This window comes from Dermacentor andersoni, chromosome 3 (assembly GCF_023375885.2).
Source record: "Dermacentor andersoni chromosome 3, qqDerAnde1_hic_scaffold, whole genome shotgun sequence".
NCBI classification, from domain to species: Eukaryota; Metazoa; Arthropoda; class Arachnida; order Ixodida; family Ixodidae; genus Dermacentor; species Dermacentor andersoni.
The window spans coordinates 99,746,968-99,768,649 of NC_092816.1; the positions used below are offsets into that span (position 1 = coordinate 99,746,968).

General features: G+C 45.3%; 1 protein-coding gene across 1 annotated transcript; it reads left to right on the plus strand.

Annotated features, from left to right (window-relative positions):
• Nucleotides 1-11,977: 11,977 nt before the first annotated feature.
• Nucleotides 11,978-21,376, plus strand: LOC126541718 (uncharacterized). The gene is made up of 3 exons (XM_055075673.1): nucleotides 11,978-12,160; nucleotides 19,275-20,274; nucleotides 21,273-21,376. Coding segments are annotated over exons 1-3 (1,185 nt in total). The 3' UTR covers nucleotides 21,275-21,376.
• The last annotated feature ends 306 nt before the right edge of the window (nucleotides 21,377-21,682 follow it).

Genomic DNA, 21,682 nt, shown 5'->3' on the forward strand with positions numbered 1-21,682 from the left:
CCGTGAAATCCCAAGATGAGCTGGCCCCACCGAATAAACAAGTAGTATATGATGTACTGGCCCCACCGAATAATAAAATCGCATACCAAGAGGAGAGCAGGAAGGCAGCTGCACATACCTCTGATACAATTCACCGCGAACATAACAAAATATTTCTTATATGGCGCACCAACTTGGTATATGTTCAGGTGCATGTAAATGGAAAAGAAGTCAGCGCGTTGGTTTACATTGGGGCTTCGATCACTGTTGTGAACAAGAAACATATTCCGGACTTGAACCCAGTAAAATATTTTGCAGCCAGTGTGTATGGATACAACGGCAAAAAGTAAGTGCAGAATGAGTGGGTGGAGGTAATCGTCACGTGTTAGAGGAAGAGTATCAAAACCGGAGCGTTGGTCCTCGAAGGAGTAATAACACAAGATTTTCTGACGCCCAGGAATGCTTTGAGCTCCGTCTAAACATTTATTGGGATGGCCAAGTTACTACTCAAGATGATCGTCAATTATCTTTCTCCATATTTAGTGAAAACCTTCGGAAGCCCGCTACAGTGGAGGACGGCACCAGGATGTACCCGGAAATCCTCTGTGTAGGAGGTTATCCTAAGGCTAGATATAAGTTTAAAGTACCGTTCGAGCTTCGACACAGAACAGTTGTGAAACGCAAGCCTTACAACATGTCACGAGCTAAGAAGATGTGGCTCAAGGAAGAACTGATGAAGATGCTCGACACTGATGTTATCCGACCGTCAAACGTTTACCTTTCCAACCCATCCCTATAGCACCGAAAGAAGACGGAATGTAAAGACTTTGCACCGATTGCACTCAAATTAACAAACAAACTGTTCTGTTCCCTTTCCCGATGCCACACATCGACGAAATTATCAATGAAACGAGTGATTGCAGCGTCTTCTCTCGCTTGGATCTTTGCAAGGGCTTTTGGCAAGTGCCTTTAGTAGAGGAGATAAAGAAGTTTTCAGCATTTGTGACTTTTCGACATAGATGAATGTAATAGACGGCCTTTTGATTGAAAGAATTCGCCAGCTTGGTTTCAAAAATTGATGAGAAATGGTTTGAAGCCACCTATAGGACGCTTTCGCAACGTCTACACTGATGGCATTATAACGTACTCGGGGTCAGAAAAAGAACACTCTGAGCACTTGGCCGCTATTCAGCAATCGCTTAGTGATGCAGATCTGAAGATAAACGAAAGAAAAAGTGAATTCTTTAAGCATCGGGTAGTTTTTCTTGGAAGGGTGTTTGATGGTGGTCACCAAGAGCACTAAACAAGAGTCGGTGCAACGAATCTCCAAGCTTACGAAGCCAGATGATCTGCATTCACTGAGAGAGTTTTTCTCGGACTTGCGAGCCACTTCAGATTATTTATCAAAGATTTTGCTAAAATAGCAAAATGGTTGACTGAATTGACCAAATATGGTGTCCCTTTTCCCTGGACTAAGGACTATGTGGCACCCTACCAGGAACTCGTACATCGTATATCGTCTGACCCAGTGCTTACGTTACCTGACTCAGCCTGCACTTTGAGATGAATACTGACGCATCTAACTACGGTCCTGGGGCAGTGCTATACCAAAGAGACAAACGATCCTCCCCGATTCAGCAGCTACGAGTGATAAATTACAATTCCTACACCATCAGCCACCGTCCAGTTAATTATACTACGACCGAGAAAGAGGCTCTGGCTGTTTTAACGACAGTGCGCTATTTTCGGTCATATATCGATGGCAGAAAGTTTAAATGATATACAGATCATCAAACCTTGACTTACCTCCTGAACATGTCGGAACCAAGAGGGAAGCTTGCTCGTTGCATAAATGAACTACAACAATATGACTTCGAAATCTTCCATCGTTCAGGCAGCCATCTGACAGACGCCGATGCACTGTCTCCATTGACAATTGGCCTCCCACATGAGATTAATAATATGACCAAGCTGTGGGAAGGACGTGACGACCTTTATTTTGAAAACAAAAAATTCATGGTTCCCGAAACTCTTGCTTCAAAAATACTCCACCTGTACCACAACACTCCGGAATCCGGCGGCCACGATGGTTTCTGGCGCACATACAAGGTTTTTCAAAAGTTTAGATGGAAACACATGAAAAGAGATATTGAAAACTATGTAAGGTCATGCCATTTGCACCAGATAAACAACGCCAAGTATCCGCCGCAACCAGAGGAGCTTGTGTTGCCTGGACACTCGGACAACCCTTTTGAAGTCTTACATGTAGACTTCGCCAAGCTGAAAAAGAAAAGTCCAGGTGTACGCAAAACTCAGTCATTTCTGGTCACAATAGATCAATGTAATAGAATGGTGGCTGCATGGCCCGACAAGGAAGACTGCAAACAGTGTCATAGCCCTCCTTGACAGAGGCATAGTCTCCGATTTGAAGGCTGTGGTATCGTACAATGGGCCTGCATTCCTTAGCAGGAAGATTAAAGAGTGGGCAGAGAACCGTGGCATCAAACTGCGGCGTTGTGCGTCCTATCACCCGCAGGGAAATGGCATGGTGCAGAGGGTGATACGCGATTTGAAACAATTCATGTCGGTGTACCCAAATTTGAACGGCGGCTGGAAATGGTTCCTAGAAGCGGCTGTGGCTCATCATAACAGGACTCATACAAGCAGTCTTGGGTGCAGTCAATATATTGCTGTATTTGGTGAGGTTCCAAAGCTAAGCGCAGACAAAGAGCTTGCAATTGCAGACATGATAATGCTAACTCAGCGTCGCAATACATCTGAGAAGCGATACAGATATAGAAACGTCATCAAGTTTCACTTCGACAAGCAGCGCAAAGGCAATGCACCAGATGTTTGACTACAAGATCTTGAACTCATTAGAAAAAGACTACCGGCCAGTGAAGAAAAAATTCTTGCACCTTTTGAAGTAGTGAAGTTATCAGTGCAACAAGAAGTAGTTTAACGACTGGAAAATGTAGAGAGGTCGGCCGGAAAATGGAGCATCTGGCCTGCTACTCTACGTAAGGGAAGGGGAATAAAGGAAGAAAAAGGTAAAGCAGTGGAGGGGGCTAGTTGGTGAACGTTCATAGTTGTATTGCGCTCAGTTATACACAGACGATATTAAGGAAGGACAGGACGTGGGCGGACGTAGCGCATGGTTCCGTCCGTCCACGTCCTGTCCTTCCTTAATATCGTCTGTGTAAAACTGAGCGCAATATAACCATGAAGAAAAAGGGTCACAACGGGGGATGGTAATGGGATAAACGAGGTGAAGGACACATTGCATAACTGGTATCACAAGCGTGAGTCCAGGCCCGTGTCACCTAAGAAACGTGAAAGAGCACGCATTGTCTCTATCGTCTGCCACCTCTGTAGCCATGCGCCTAGCAAGAGATCCTCCGACGGTGGTCTATTCTGTAAATGTCTCAAGGTATCTGCCATTGTCAGTCTTTCGCGCGCATAACCAGGGCACACCACGAGCACATGGTCTATAGTCTCTACAGTGCCACACACTGAACAGTCCGGGGAGCCTGTCCGTCGAATGATGTGCAAGTCCTTGCGCGTGAAGGCGACGCCTAATCGCAGTCTGTGTAGCAGGCGTGTAATTCCGCGCAGAACAGGAAATTGCATATCGGGATCCAGCCTTTTAAGGCGGACGTGACGAGCGTCTGGCTGGGCCCAGTATCTTCTCCTCGCACTCCTCATTAATTCCGACAGGAGGCATGTGATGTCCAGTCTGGAGAATGGCACTACAGTTCGCAGACCATTGCTGAGGGCGCGCCTTGCTGCAGCATCGGCCATCTCATTACCCTTGAGCCCACAGTGTCCCGGGATCCATTGGAACACTATGCGGGGGTGTTTTTCTTGAGCGCATGAATGTAGCTCGGTGATCTGCAGTGCCAGAACCTGATATGCGGTGTGGTGCAGGAAGCATCCCAAAATTTGCAGTGCGGGTTTTGAGTGCGTGAAAATGCACCACTTTTGAAGTTTTTCCCCACAGATGTGGCGAATCGCTTCCCGAACAGCCACAAGCTGTGCAGCGGCTGATGTAGAATTGTGATCTAGTATGAAACCTCGAGTCATCTGTTTGGCTGGTATCACCACAGCTGTTGTCGATGCCTTTGGTGACGCGGAGCCGTCTGTGTAGACATGAACATAAGTCTGGTATTCTGACCAGATGTATGCCAGAGCAAATTGTTGTAGTCCGCTAACGGGAACCAATGATTTCTTTAGTATACCGGGATCATGCACGCATACGGAAGGTTGAACCATCACCCATGGTGGTTTGACGGGGTGGTATGGATGGGCATAGCCTGATGTTATGTGGGGTAGATGGCAGCGGACTGCACTTGAGAAACTACTGTCCGGCCGTCGGTGCAACAAGGTTTACTAAAGACTGTGGACTACATAACTAATGGACAGCTGGAGTTGGCGCTGATAACCATCGTTCTTCCTTATCGCCCCAGGAGGAGTGACGCAGAAAAGGCAGGAAGTGTGATCTAGCTGAAGAAGAAGAAGAAGCGAGAAAGGGGCTTCCGAAGACGAAGAAGTTAGGGTATCGGATGAGCTGAAATAAACAGTGATGGCCAGCTCGTCGGTCTAGTTACCTGTTCTGTGACAACATGTACTTGAAGTTTCTGTTATGGCCATCGGAAAACAACGTTAAACAAATTTTTTGTCAGGTATACCATAAAGGTCAAGCTGCAAGCATTACAAAGAGAGATGTGAAAGTCTATTATATTAAGCATATTCATCAGCCTACAAATTAATTTAGAGGCTAACTTCACTTCGTAGGATACTTTCTAACCACATCAGTTCTTTTATTAACATTAGCACACTCTTACTGGCTTCTCCTTATGCCTATAAGTTTCTATTTCATTGCTTACAAAGCTCATTTTACCTTCTCTGATTTATTGTTTTCTTATTTTGACAGGAGAACTCAAATTGAGCACAGCCGCGTGATAAATACACGAAATGAGAGAGAGAGAACCCTGGCAGTATTTTGACACCGGGATCAATCCCAAGCCATTTTACAATATAGCTGTTGTTGCCACGCTGCAAGCTCCCCTCCATCTATAAATATTCTTGAACGCTGCGTTATTTCCCAGGAACGGCTCTAAACTTCTGCAAACAAGTTCCAACTTAACCATTCTGCAATGAAGTTCGGCCAAGCTAACATTTGCATCCCTAAAAACTTCAGTGTGGTGCACGAAGTAGTTCCGCAGTGTTTTAGACGAACACATGTCACCTCGGTCATTGTTCGTACTTGGGTGCTGATGACATAGGCACTGCCACCTTGAAGAAACTGTGTGAATGCTGACGTACTATTCCGCCGAGAATGCTGTTCCCCTCCCTTCCTCTGACTACACAGGGGAACATGCTTTGTCAACAGCACGTGACAACTGTTTCTTTTGTACTGGCAAGTTTAAAAGGGTATGTTCTTGCGATGGCTTCTCAAAAGTAAAAGTACTTTAATATGCTTCTCTTTAAACTCGAAAGCCCATTTGTGTGACTATGTCTACTCTATCACCTTTCGGGGTTACCACTGCATAATATTTATTTCTGTTTCATTCTTGAAACATCAGCCTAATCGGCTGCATATTCCATACAATTTGCAGCATCCAACACCTTTTTGTTACTTGCAACGCAGAGCACTGTTTGCACTACTTAAGTTTTGGCGCTTGTGCTTGCGTTTTCGAGCAGTAACAGCCGGATTAACAGCTTCATTTTTAAACACCGGGGAGCTACGCCACTTCTAAGACAGACTGATCATGGTAGCATGTGATGACGATAGTTCTCTAACGGCTTCCTATACTGCAGATTCTTAACAGCCAACATGGGAAAGACGGGAGGCAGACCTGTCCAGCTCAACCATCGAGGACCAGCGAGCCCTCGTGGAAACCGCTAGGGCGGCGGTCTTCGGGAATAGACGGAATTCGGGAATAGGAATCCGACCACCCTTCTCCTAACTCTCCTCCCCTTTTCCTTTAAATAAAACGTTTTCATCATCATCACCTAAGGTCTCCGGGGAATTTTACAATTTTGCGGCGCTCTAAAAAGCACTCCTTTCGACAAAGCCAGTTCCATGTCACCGAAGACATTCTCGAGGTCACATCATTCTACATGTATGTGCGGTCACCGAATCGTTGAACAAAATGACGAACTGGGCGAGTTGGTGTTAATTCTTAAATCAGCAAAGCGCGAAGAGACAAAACTAACAAAAGAACAGAGACAAGCACTTACTAGCAATAGAAATGGTTTAATTTGAGGGTGATATATATGCATTAAATGAGAAGAAAGGAAACCCAGTGGCTGGATTTTCATTAGCCATTTAAGAAACCAACCGACGTAGGCGTGACGCCTGCAGCAGAAGGGATGTTCCACATCTGTTGCCCAGGCCGTGAGTGTTGCCGCTGGCTGTTGGGGCTTGATGTGGGGTTAGGGCAGGGATTTAACGAAGCCCATCAACGAGTACATTGAGTAGTAGCAATGTAAAAAGTAGGGTTGTTTTACATTAGTTACACTGCTCCAGTTACGGAAGCCCACTCCATGCAGGAGCATGTTAATTGACCGAGTTGAGATTAGGACATATTGGCCTCTCTGCCCGAGATGCCTCCGGTTTTAATACCGTCGTCTTCCCTAGGCGAATCGTCTAGAGTATCTGAAGGCTGTACCGCGGCCAGTTACAATCGTCGAATCGGTCGCAATACCCCGCACAAGATATCGCATCGTTTCGCAGCACTCTACCTCCAATGTTATGGAATAGGGTACAGGATAGCAACCTGGGAATCCAAGGTTGTAGCCGTTCCCACGATAGCATTCGACGTTGGCCCTCTTTCGTCATTAGTTCAGGCTTTCAGGTTCTTGTAAGGGCTTTTGGTGGACCCGCCCACATTCGCTGTCAATGCTGCGTTGGTTGGTGGATAGGCACTGTTGGATAGGGGGTTACCTCGTGGCAAACGTGTAATAATGCTATTGGCCGTGCTGAAACATAACATGGCTAACACTACCAGGGCTAGTTCTACCAGATAAACATGAAAACCCCTCAAAGAGGATGAGATAACAGCGCCGAGGTAGCTGAGTTGGTAGCAGCGTCGCACGCGTAATGCGATGACGTGGGTTCGTATCCCAGAAGAGGTCAGTTGTTTTTTCCTTCACTTTTATCTCTAGTTATCATTTGTGTTACTCGATGAAAAATTGCAGATTAATGTACCCTATGCTGACACTGGGGTCATTGTTTGTGGGCTGGTTCTAACATGACACACACACACACACACACACACACACACACACACACACACACACACACATATATATATATATATATATATATATATATATATATATATATATTTCATACTGCAGACCTATATCAGGTCCAAGCAGGCTGGTTAAACACAACAATAATACAATGCATTATTCAATCAAGTAGGGTGGTAAAATACAACAGTAGTGCACTGAATCAATCATTTGAAACAGACAACAACGAGTTATTCCCGTCTGTTATAGTTCGGGGAAAAAAAGAATACTTGAATACATCCGTCCGTGCAAAATAAGTCGTTGGTGAACTCGGATGATGGCGTCGAGTAAGCCTAGACGTTGTACTAGACAGATACGATGCAGGATTAATTGATAAGTCTCCATTAAAAAGCATGGAAAGAAACCGAATTCTTAAGTGTTGCCTTCGCTGCTCAAGGACTTCAATGCCATTATCACGCATTATTTGTGAGGGGGAATCATATCGAGAGAATTTTGAATATATGAATTGCACGCCTGTTTTCTGCATACTTTCGCGACATTTAATTATTTGTTTAGTAAACGTGTCCCAGACAACACATGCATATTGAAGTTTCGGTCAAGTAATGAATAATAAGCAAGCAGTTTTACGTTAGGTGGGGAATTTCTAAGTTTATGTCGCAGAAAATATAATTTAGGCAAGGCTGAAGAACAGATATTATCAACGTGTAAATTCCATGATAAATTGTTAGTAATTGTGACACCCAAATACTTATATTTTGTTTCTTCCTGCAAAGGCAACGAACCTAACGTGTAAATGAAGGTTAGCGGAGCTTTCTGACGAGTGAAGCGAAAAAAGACCGTCTTTTCAGCGTTAAGCCGCATTCCCCACGTTTTGCACCATCAATAATGCCAGCTACAGAAGAATTGAAATCAGTTTGATCATTGGTTGAAGTGATTTCTCTAAAAACCACACAGTCGTCCCCAAACAACCTAATTTGCACTCTGGAATGAATTGTAGTAATATCATTTATATAAAGTAAAAAGAGCAATGGCCATAGGAAACTTCCTTGAGGAACTCCCGAGGTGACCGGAAGACAGCCAGACTGTTGCTTATTAATTTCCACCAACTGGCGGTGATTTGTTAGATAGTTTGTTATCCATGCGATCAATATTTCAGGTAGCTCAAGATGTCTAAGTTTTGTTATAATTTGTCATGTGGAACTGCACCAAAAGCTTTGATAAATCAAGAAATACAGCATCAATTTGACTATTTTTGTCAAGGCATGAGGCGAGTGAATGAATTACGGGGACAAGCTGTGTAACTGTTAAATAGCCTTTTCTAAATCCATGTTGAAATTAGACAGTATTAAATGTTTATCTAGAAATTCGTTAATCTGATTGGCAACAATACGTTCAATTAGTTTACAACATGAGGATGTCAATGATATTGAACGGTAATTTTCTAACAATTAACATTCAACCTTATTGAATACGGGTACAACTCTGGCTACCCTCCAGTCATCCGGTAATTTTCCAGCAAGCAACGAAGCACGAAATATAATAAGAAGGAACCTTGCAATAGTTTCAGCACAACGTTTCAAAAAAAAAAAAAAATGCTCGGAAGGTTGTCAGGACCACAAGAAGATTTAGTTTTTAAGTTAACTAGCATGGAAACTAAGCCAGGGTACGAAATAAAATTACCTTCAGATGGGTGAAACGTTTTGTTCTTGGATTAATTAAGGCCAGAATTAGGAAACACATTATGGAAATAATAATTGATGTGATTCGCAATTTGCCTGTGATCGGTAATGATTGATCCATCCATGCAGATTTGTGCTACTGGTTTCTTTTTTTTCGGTCAAGTAATTCCTGAACTTTTAGGGCTGTTCAATAAAAATGTTTGGTAGTACTGTATTGAAGTAGTGTTCCTTCGAGGTGCGTACTGCACGCGCACGGTTTTCTTTCATTTCTTTAACTCGATCAGGTTGTAATCGTGCTTTCTTTAACATTTTTTATCTTGTGGGTCATGTGGATGATATCACGTGTCATCCACGGTGTTTGTTTGCGGAGTAGTTTGTATTTATCAGGCACAAATGTATCAATACAGAATTTACAGATGTTTTTAAGACGCCGACAGAGTGCTGTCACATCACTGTCGCTAAAGTCGGTGAGACATGTTTTCATATGTTCTATTATGGCTGCATCATTTGCGCGTGAGTAGTCCTTGAAGGAACGCTTCACAGGTTTTTCATATGGGGTGGAAGAGACTATGGATATATTGATACTGACAAGTAGGTGATCAGATATACCTTCTACAACTGCAATGGTATATTCAGTTAACATTCTGGGCAAAAATACCAGATCAAGCACAGATTGGCAAGGTCCTTGCACACGTGTTCGCTGCTGAACGACTTGAATTAAGTCATGCGTTAGCATTATGTTAAGCATGCTGTTTAAATGTTTACTGTTCCGTGAAAGTGCTTGCAAACGCTCCCAAATGACGTCAGGCAAGTTTAGGTCAAGTACAAGTAACAATTTGTTCGATTGGAATTGGGACATGCTTTCTTGTAGCTTGACTAGATACTCAGGTGGTGCATTGGGAGGTCTGTAAATTGCGTACGAAAGGACTTTGTGACCCCAACACGTGATTTCTATGCATAGGCATTCGAGACTTTTATCGTCTTCCAGGAGAATAGCGTCTATATGGTGTTTAATAAGGACTGCAGCATCGCCTCCCCTAGAATTCATATCCTTGCGGAATACTTGATAACAGGGTGGGAACACATCCACGTCACCTATTTCGGACGCAGCCACGTCTCCGTTATAACTGCGATGTGTGGGCTGTGCTCTAATAAAGTAATTTCAAGATTTTCTGTTTCGCTTAGGATGCTGCGGCGTTTAGGTTAATAATACTAAAGTGTTTGCCACATTTTTGGGAAAAGCGTCGGGTTTTTTGCTGCGAGGAGGGTTCATTCATTATTTTTACACGCATGTTCTTTGCCTCATCCCAGAAAGAAAGATGTTTACCAATCTTTATGAATCAGGTATATTTTTGCCCCCAAGTTTCTCAGCTTGCGCGCTGTCGCACAAAATCTTCCTTTTTTAATGTAGCTTGTGAGTAATAGTTCCTAATGCTTATGCTCGTTCTTTTTTGTTTTGTACAGTTTTCAAATATCAGTTTCTTTTCATTGAAATCCTGGAGATATAAGATAACTGCACGGTCAGTTCCAATAAATTCAATCTTCCAATAAAGATACTAACGCGAATACTGATTACCGGGTTCTGGGTTACTGAAGGAAACCGTTTTTATTTGCTCAAGTTTGTAAGTTGGTGTTCTATTAGACACTGTCACGCCAGAAATCAGAAACTGCTGCATCGATCGGGGACTCCAATATCTTCAACTGTTACGACACATTAAAAGTAGTTAGCAATAAACCTGCTTGATTTTTCCTCAAATTATAAGAAAACTGCCAGCGTATCAGCTATGAAAACAATTCCTTCTCTTCCATTCCAAGAAAATTCAGGAAAATAAGGGAAGAGAGGAACATAGAAACCATTACAGAGATTGATCAGTGGACAGCCAACCTAAAGGAAGGCGTCTTCAAATCAACGAAGGTGATCCCACAAAAGGCTCAGCTAGAAGCGATAGACAGCAGGCTCTCGCATATTTGGGAGGCCAAATAAGGGCTGCAGAAACGATGGAAAACGCAGAAACATAACAAGAGATTAAGGAAGAAGATAGCCGTAGTAAACAAATTGATTGAACAATATGCAGAACAGCTCCAAAGAAGACATTGGGAGGAACTATGCACGGAGATGGATCAGCAACTTAGCACGAGCACGATGTGGAGGTTACTCAAATATCTCCTTAACCCAGAGGAAACAGAAACGGTGCACAGACAAAACGTGCACAAGACCATACACGCGTATAGAGGAACAGAGCAAGAATTTTTGAAAGAGGTGTAACTCAAATACATATCACAGGCATCGCCTTGTATTCATCCCGAATACGAGGGGGAACAAAACTCCGACCTCGACGAAGAGTTTAGCGAAGCAGAAATAACAACAGTCCTGCACAAACTCAACACCTAATCGGACAGGCATCGCCATGTATTCATGCCGAATACGAGGGGGAACAAAACTCCGACCTCGACGAAGAGTTTAGCGAAGCAGAAATAACAACAGTCCTGCACAGACTCAACACCTAATCGGACAGGCATCGCCATGTATTCATGCCGAATACGAGGGGGAACAAAACTCCGACCTCGACGAAGAGTTTAGCGAAGCAGAAATAACAACAGTCCTGCACAAACTCAACACCTAATTGGACAGGCATCGCCATGTATTCATGCCGAATACGAGGGGGAACAAAACTCCGACCTCGACGAAGAGTTACCGAAGCAGAAATAACAGTCCTGCACAAACTCAACACCAAATGGGCACCGGGCCCCGACGCCCTTACAAACAAGACACTCAGAAACCTGGAAGACGCGTCCAATGGCAAACTAACAGAATATATCAACGAGTGCTGAAAACAAGGAAAGATACCGCAGCAGTGGAAGCCGGCACAAGTCATCCTATACCGAAGCCTGACAAACAACTACAACTCGGGAATCTAAGACCCATATCTTTAACTTCATGCATGGGCGAACTAATGCAGCATGCCTTCCTCGCGAGGCTCACCAACTACAAAGAAGACACTGACTTACTGCCAAACACGATGATAGGGTTCCGAAAAAACCTGTCTACACAAGACGCCATGCTGCAACTGAAGCAGCAAGTAATAGACGAACTTAGGACACCGACTCGAGCCATCCTCGGGCTAGATCTGAAGAAGGTATTCGACAATGTGGCACACCAAACCATACTGCACCAAATCAGCAACCTTGACTTGGGCGAGCGGACGTACAACTATCACGGTAGCAGATCTAACTCCGAGAAAGTACCTATTGGCAATGAAGGCACACCGCAGGGATCGGTTATATCGCCTAGTCTCTTTAACCTGGCTCTGACTGGTCATCCTAGCAAATTAGAAAGAAGCGAAGGACTTGATCACACAAGCTATGCAGACGACACCACCCTATGGATAAACGATGGCAGTGATGGATCGATTCAACAGAGACTACAAGAGGCTGTTGAAACAATCGAGAAATAACCAGAAGGCACTGGTCTAACATGCTCGGCCGGAAAATCTTAACTGTTGCTGTACAGACGAAAGCTAAAGGGGCGACCTGCCAAGAACTACAACACACAAACCTACAAAGACGTACAACTCATGACCCAAGATGGACAACCCATACCCAAAGTCGAGAGGATAAGGGTGTTGGGAATGATCATAGAAGCCAAGGGCACCAATGGAGAAACTATTCGCCAAGTCAAAGCCACAGTTTCTCAGACGATGAGATTGATCAATAAAATCACCAACAGGCGCGAGGGAATGAAAGAAGCAAGCGTCACGAGAATCATCCAGGCGTTCGTCATAAGTCATATCACGTATGTGGCAGCATACCACAGATGGGGCGCCGCAGAAAAGAAAAAGCTAGACAGCCTGATTAGGAAGATATATAGACAAGTGATTGGACTCATGCTAAGCACGAGCACGACGAAACTCCTAGAGCTGGGACTGCACAACACGCTAGAGGAGCTAATAGAAGCGCAACGTATAGCGCAATACGAACGCCTCACCAAGACGACGGCACACAGACACATCCTGGATAATTCAGGGATACGCTAACACACACAACACGGAGACAAACGGGACATACGCAAAAAATAAGGGCCTAACTCACGGTACTGCCTTACCCCAGAATATGCATCCTGCATACCACGAGGACAGGAGAAAAAGCTGGGCAAAGAACATGGCGAAGAACTACGGAAAGAACAAGGACGCGGTTTTTGTAGGTGCTGTATGTTACAAACGCAAACGCAGCTTTGTCGCAGCAGTACTTAACCACAACAGACAATGCTGCACAAGCTTGACTATAAACAAGACACGCATCGAAACGGCGGAGGAAGCGGCTATAGCGTTAGCTATAGCACAAACCAACGCATACTATATAATCAGCGATTCCCAGACGGCAGCATTCAACTCCGCGAACGGCCGAATTTCAGCTGAGGCTCTAAACATACTCAGAAAAGGCAAACCAAGAAGGGAAGACAGATGCGTCCAAATCCTATGGATACCATGCAGCCCACACCACCGACTCAACGGGAGAGGACAACCCTAACACGGCGGCACACAACGGAGCTCGAGGACTGACTTTCCGAGCTGTTATGAACGTAGACCCCTCGACAGTGCCCTCTGAAGTATGGGAATGGGAAGACAGAATGACCAAATTCAACGACATCACCAACCATTACAAGATGCAAAGATGCACTTATCCACAACCCCATCCAGAACTCACTAGATCGCAAGCTGTCCAGTGGGGGCAACTACAAACCAAATCCTACAAGAGCCCGATACTAATGCACGCTATTTATCCAGACATATACACGACAGATGCAAAGTGTGTGGCACCAGAGAGACGCTAGAACTCACGCTACGGGAATGCCAGAAACTAATACAGGACAATGCGAGCGAAGCCTCCATCGACAGCCTCCACGCGCGATGGCAAGCCGCGCTGCTCAACTTGAACCTGGAAGACCAACTCTGGGCAGTCCAGCGGGCCGAGGAAGCCGCCGAGAGGCAAGAACCTCGGCGTAACCTCGGCAGAAGCCCCAGCGCACTAACTCACCGGACGCGAATCATTCTGATTCGAAATAAAGTTTTCTCACTCACTCACTCACTCACCCTTCCATTCCTCCCAGCCTAATGGAAATCTTACCGTAAGATCTTATTTTATAAACTTTTGACCACGTAGCATTCCATGCCGTAATGAATTGTACACTACACTACGTTTCCCGTCGTATCGCTCACTCTAAGAAGGTTCCCGTCCTTTCTTGCAGCCCAGATACATTTTCCCTGCCATTCCGTCCTCGATTGTCACTAGGATGGAGACACCTTCCTTCATTAGTGCTTTCATCACTGATAATTCCTATTTTCGTGATGCCTTACCTAACCTTACTTACTGGGAGGCAGATTCATGCGTGGGTATATGTCATATTTGACCAACAGTTACTTCTTTTTCTACTGCATATATTGCGACCAAGGTACTATACCACTTGTCGCACGTAACTTGCAAAGCCACATAGCATACATAACCAGCTTAGTGTTGCTGGCCGTCACTTGTAGTTACTCTGAATATGCTTTTTCTTAATCCGTTTAATTACACGATTAGTCATAATTAAGCAATTAACTACTGAAATTTTACAATCAGATGAAAAGTTACAATGAGAAAACTGTAAAGCGACATGAAAAATTTCTGATGAAGATTTGTATTGGTCATGCGTGCTACACGGACGCATTTTCCACGCAGGAGAGAAGCCCGCGAAGGCGCACCAAGTGCCGCGAGATGCCAGTCGTGCGCCGATTTGTCGTGCATTGGCGGGCTTCTTTTGCACTTGGAAAAAAAAAGATTTACGTAGCACTTACTAAGCAGCAGGAATCTGGGTTGGAAGCTTTTCATGTTGCTCTGCAATTTTCTCGTTGACACTGTTCGTTTAGTTATGACTTGTGAGAAGTTGATTGTTTATTAGGACTAATTATGCAACTAGGCAGAGTGCAAAAAGTAATCCGAACATTTCTAAGCGCCTGTAAAAACTATTACCCTAATTCTGCCCAACTTCGTGCCATTTGCAAATTTTTTGTCAAGTTTGACTTAACGTACGTGAGCCAAATGTTACATGTCGACTTGTACCCGTAATTTATTTTCTTTTTTCTCTTGTACTTTATATTTTCCGTAACCCTTCCTCCTTCTGTAAAGGTATTAAAAGTTCTGAGGGCGTGATAAATAATGAACTAACCAACTAAATAAATGAATGAACAAATGCGCAATTCCACTGACAAAGAGCACATCACTAACACATTCCAACTTCACGGGTGCACTGGTTCACCGTAACATATTAGGCCTATATACGCAACAACTTTGTAGCATTGACGTTCACGTAGCGATAGCTTGATCAAGGAGGCAGTGGCCACGAAATCATCACACGTAAACGTACTAAAGTGCTAACGCTTGCTGACAGCTTGAAATGTAATAGCTTTCTGGGCGCCAAAACGTACATGGTGCATCGACATGGCGTTTCCCAATACAGGACCATCGTTACGTGTGTTATTGCCACGGTAGCCAGATTTGGCTTATTGTTTCCCCTTCTCATCCTCTGCGCGTTCACTTCTGTAAGTAACCAAGATATCAGTAGAGAGAGAGAAATAGAGATTCCTTTAATGAAAAGCAGAGATTTTAGCTGGTGTATACACATCGCTGACATGCTACTCTGCGTGGGGCACGGAATTGGGGAGAGAAAAAGTGAAGGAGAGAAACAAAAAAGGAAGAAATAAGTAAAGAAGAAATTGGCCCCTGAGTTTTCTGACTCATGGACAACGGCGTGCAATGGTTGATGGTACGCAACCTCTTACAATGAGGTGACAGAATTCACTGCGTGAAAGGTGCATGAGGGTGACAGAGTAGAACTAAAGTTGGTAGCGTTGACAAATTTTTTCTAGGTATGTAGGTCGAAAGTTCAGCCCACGCCTCTGTTGCATGAGGTAGGCTAAAGGGACTAAGACACAGTCAAATGACAAAAGGCTCCGTGAATGCATGCAATATTCATAAAACGCACGCTCGTCGTCATATGCTCGACACTGAAACAGGATATGCTCCATGGTTTCAATTGAGCCACAGTTGTTGTAGTGCGGACTTGTCACTTGACCGAAGCGGTACAGTAAGCCGTTCACACAGAAGGTGTTGAGGCGAAGACGATGATATAGAGTTTCCAAATGGCGAGGAATGCTAGATGGAAGTCTGGATCTTCGGGTCGACTGAGTAAAGGAAAGGGAAATATTGGGCCGGCAAGCTCCAGAGACGATCCTTTTCTTCGGAAGCAAAAGTATTAGCTAGTTGGGAAGCATCCTGTCTAGTCAAATAAATCCGCTTATAGTTTTGGTGTTCAAGACCTTTCCGTGCCGCTTCATCTGCTTTTTCGTTGGACTGAATACCGCAATGAGTCGGTGTCCCCTGAAATGTGATACAGTGGCCTGATGCAATGACCAAGTGATGTAAGTACGCAATGTCGAAAGAAACAGCTAATGATTGCTTTATTAACAGATGGCACAATGTTTTTCTTGAACCGCCGTGGTTACTCAGTGGCTATGATGTCGCACTGCTGAGCATGAGGTCGTGGGATCAAATCCCGGCCACGGCCGCCGCATTTCGATGGGCGCGAAATGCGAAAACACCCGTGCACTTAGATTTAGGAGCATTTTAAAGAAACCCAGGTTGTCGAAATTTCCAGAGTCCTCCAGAGTCCTTAAGGGATGCTTCATAATCAGAAAGTGATTTTAGCACGTAAAACCCAATAATTTCTTAAATGTTTGTAGTGCTCCCTTGGAGTCACGAAAAATTTGGAGTCAGGCGCCTGGCGCAGTATATTGAGGACAGCTTCTTTGAAGCCGTTAAGCTGTGGTGTCGTTGAGCATGACCTCGGCTGCAGCCGATAAGAAAGAATTTGTCTTGTTGAGGGCTCATACAGGCCACAGGAGGAAGTCTCCCTAGCGGTTGAGGCATCATTGTAGGTGTGGGTAGGCCGAGTATAATTCTCGGATAGGTGCAGGAGAGTGCTCTGCAGGAGCGTCGCCTGTGGCATGCGACTCTTTTTCCCATTTACACCGAATACAAACTGGTTTATATCTAGAGGCGGAAGTGTCTAGGTGAGAAAGGTCGGAGGCAGTAATTTTTGTGGCTGAGTAATCGGAGGAAGGTGCAGGATTTGCACAGCATGGCCAAAGCCAGACTTACTGTGGGTTATATGGACGCGGTACATGAAGTGCTTCTTCCCTTGGAGCACATGCCGAAGAAGGGTACACATTGTTCCTCGGAAAGCGACGGCATCTAGCAGTAGACATCCTGCTTCCGCTACTGTTCCCGAGGCTGAAGATATCGCTATATTGAAATGTTTACTTTGTTACTAATCCCAATCCTCGCAAAGAAGTGCTTTTCTAGCGTAATCAGATCAAGGAAATAATTTTAATTCAGAAGGGTTAAATATATTGCTAATTAAAAACTATGAAAGAGCCGTTCTCGAGTGGGGTTTTTCGCCGGTCAAAGAATTTAACGTTACATTTCACAGCCTTTCGCATCCGTTTTCAAAGAGGGGACGATGACTTCAAACAAAAATTTCCTTCGACATATTTTGTAGTAATAAGTACAAATTGATTGGTTTCATATATAGAGAATGGCTAGTCCGCAATTTATGTACGAAATAAAAACGGGGCTGGTCTACTAATACCGCAGCGTAGTCGTTCTTGTGAGATTGCGCTCTACATCGAAGCGAGACACAAAAGCGTGATATGTTGGTTGCACGGAAGGAAAATGCACTTTTCTAACACAGATAGCATTTCCTCTTGTGTTTACCTATGTCTGACAACAGAGGAGGTTTCAGCGCGCACAGTCGGCACCCCACTTTGAGTAAATGCACCAACGTTGCTACGCCCGCTGCTGCCCCAGTTTTTATCTAGAATCCTTGACGGCGCAATTTAGTGCAGATTGCCCGCTGTGCGCGCGCTGCTCGACGTGCGACTTGCGGTACACAACACGCGCTGGAATACTTAAAACACGATCTTCGGAACAGTCGCGCCTTGCACCTCACCGTTCTCCCAGCATTGCAAGCAAAACAAACAAGAATTGAAAGCCACGTAACCCATAGCGGAAAGCAGGAGAAAGGCCACGCTCGTCGACCTTCAGTGTGCTAGCCAGAATCAGCATCTCTCCAGTCCCGTTTCGCCGTCTTCACGGCAAAAAAAGATCTTTGCCAGCCTCCGTCATATCGATACGCTCTTCTTCCGTGCGCGTGGATGCTGTTTGACTTTGCTCGTTGCGTGCGACCTTGTTTGCTTCTTTTCCCGGGGCGCTGTTTTGAACCCATCAAGCCACCACCGCGCCTATTGAGGTGCTGGCGAACGCATCGGTGGAATCACAGAGAGCTTCCACACCCGAAGCCAATGTCTTCCGATCGTTTCCCCTTTCCTCCGGCCCATCTTGCAGAGTATAAAAACACGGCATTGGAACGGTAGCGGCAGTCTAGAAGCTTTTCGTCTTCATCGCACCCGCACTCAAGAGCCAACCATGGTAAATACCGAAGCTTTGCACTTTCCAAGCCACTTGTTCAGCAATGACTAGCACGAGAATAATCCTCGGCGCTTAGATACAGGGTGCAAGGAATATTCCAACAACGTCGTACCCATTCTGCAGGAGCAGTCTCAGGATGTCTTATTTGTATTGCCATGTAACGACAAGAATGAGTATCGCAGTAGGAAACGGACGTTGGTCTACGCGTCCGGCATTTGCAGAAATAGTGGTTTTCTGTTTGCTATTACAAATTGCTGGAAACATAGAAGAATATTGTCATGGTGTTGGGTATTAATCGGCAAGGTCCTGGGCTCCATTTCTCTAATTCGGGAAACGCGTCGCTTCTGTTTATTCGCATGCGACATGCACTCACGCACAAGCGCACGCCTTTAAAGGGTTCAGGAGCGTGTGTTTGAACTAAGCATGGAGCTCTGAAACTGGCTCTAAAGTTATCAAGTGGTTTAATAAGGCATTTCGATGGAGTCGACATTTCCACAAGGGGACTAATCATCAGCAAGACTACAGGTGATTCCCTTGGCAGCGTTTGTGTACGCGTAGATCACTTTCCCATGGCTACGTATACTAGAAAAGCTCAAGGACTACTTTGACTATTTAATATACTGGCTGTCTCACGTTAGATATATGAATAATACTTCCCTGCGGAAGTAGGCAAGTATAGTTTATTACAATAAATTGTGATTGTACGTTAATCATTTCAGCAGGTTCCTTCAATAATATTCATACCGAAACTTTCTCAACGCAAACCTCTCAGCAATCGCCCTGTAAATTTTTTGCTGAAATTGCTGTTTCTCAACTGCAATTACCCAACTGCAGATTCGGGCCTTCGTCTTCCTTGCCTTGGCCTCCTACGCCTCCGCCGCTGGAAGCCTTGGCTACGGCCTTGGCCTTAGCCACTATGGTCTGGCTCATGGAATTGGCTACTCCGGCTTGACCGGCTACGGGCTCGGCTATGCCCCTGCGGTGGCGCGCACATACGCCGCCTATCATGCCGCTCCAGCTGTTGCTGCCGTTCACCATGCCCCTGCCGTGGCTACCGTTCACCATGCCCCTGCTGTGGCTACCGTTGCCCACGCCGCACCAGCCGTGGCATACGCCGCTCCAGCGGTGACCAGCGTTTACCGGTCTGCGCCAGTCGTGGCTGCCGCACCAGCTGTTGCCACCGTTGCTCATGCTGCTCCAGCTGTGACGTACGCCGCTCCAGCTGTGTCGTATGCCGCTCCAGCTGTGTCGTATGCCGCTCCAGCTGTGTCGTATGCCGCCCCGGCTGTAACCAGCGTTTACCGCTCGGCTCCAGTCGTGGCCCACGCCGCTCCTGCCATTTCCTACGCCGGTCCAACCTATGCCAGCGTCTACCGCTCTGCTCCAGCAGTGGCCTACGCGGCTCCGGCTGTAACCAGCGTTTACCGCTCTGCTCCTGTCGTGGCCGCCGCTCCAGCTGTTGCGACCGTTGCCCATGCCGCTCCAGCCGTGGCGTACGCTGCTCCAGCTGTCTCCAGTGTTTACCGCTCTGCTCACGTTGTGGCTGCCGCGCCGGCGGTCGCCACCGTGCACGCTGCCCCAGCGCTCGCGGCCGTCCATGCGGCTCCCGCCGTGGCCGTGCACCACGCTCCGGCTGTTGCCACTGTTCATCATGCCCCGGCTTTTGCAACTTTCGCCCACCACGCCGTCCCAGCCTACGGCTACGGAGTAAGCAGCCTCGGCTACGGTGCCGGTCACTACGGATATGGCCACGGCCTCCTTGGCTATGGCCTCAACTACGGCTATGGTCTCGGCACTCCCCTCCACTACAGCGCTCTTCTCCGCAGGAAGAAGTGTAAGTTCACTACTCTTGTAAAGGCTTCCTACAGGTAGAGTAATATTAAATTTAAAAAGATGCATCTGTTCCGACCAGTTGCGAATTTTATGGACAATACTTCTCGCAGGAGAGTGCCTTCAGTACACTGATGATATTATTTGTAAAGTACAGTTTATCGCAGCCTTATTATTATCGTGTGGAAAGAACTGTGAATTAGGTTTCAAAAAGAAAACGAGGAGCAGGCACGGAACTGTCACCGGTAATGGCACAATGCCTGCCTACTCTTCAGGAATGAAGGAAAGGAAGATAGGTATAGAAGATAAATAGAAGAAAAGGCAAAATAAATATCAAGATGAGTAATCTTAAACACTCTGAAAATAGAATGACAAGGAGGAGAATACGACAATAGGGACGGAAAGATCACCAATGCAGCTCTGAAATTTGTGCCTTCTCATTACAAAACGTGTCACACATCATTATTTGTTTAAATAACCAAAGTCCTATGATCGAAAGCATTTCAATAAAGAGTGTTTTGAGCGGGGTTCATATTATGTACAGCACTTACGCGGCGACTGTTCTGTAAGTAGGATTGGTTCTTGAGGAGGCGCTTAGATAAAATGTAAACTCCATCCCACTAGTGATTAGCAGCACTGCCGAATGTACAAGGCTTACAGAAGTAATAATAATATTGTGCAGCACGTCAATGTTCTGGGCGTAACTTCCTTCTATTGGCGGGATTAGAGAACTTTAATTTCCCTTCGTACATGATAGCTTATGGTGATAAGGGACATGTTATGACCTTTGCAAATGAACATTGCACGTACTGTCGGGTTGTGCAGTGGACGCGGCGCGGATGAGTAAATTTCGAGGAGCATTCACCTTCCTATTGTGTATAGAGTTCTGTAGCTTCCACACTGCTGCAAATGACTTGTGAGGGAGAGTATAGTTTGATATACGCATCATTATTCTGCGAAAGCGACTAAATTTATTCTTTTCTCTTCATTTCTTCTTTTCAGAAACAAGACATGTAAGCCCAACTTCATGACGCAGTCTACTGTGAAGAGAATTTCAGCACGGCATGCAAGTTTCGCTCATGAACAAATAAAACTCTTTGCCTGCAGTCCCATTGAAAATTCTTTCTCTTTTCTTCTCCCTTCTCTTCCCCTTCTTCTTTACTCTTATCATTACAACGTAATAGCTGGAGTTGCAGTACCACAATTCCCTCCTGGGGGCGTATTCTCCCAGAGTCACTTTTACGAATATCGCTTTCAATGCGGGCTGATTGGTTGGAAGAGCAAAACCAGTTCAGCTGAATGAGGGGTTGAACGAAACCACTCGAAATTCAATGCATCATTTACTAGCCATGTGAAAGTGGTAGTATTGTCAAAAGTGACCGTGTGTGAAAACATCCCCAGTTATGCTTATC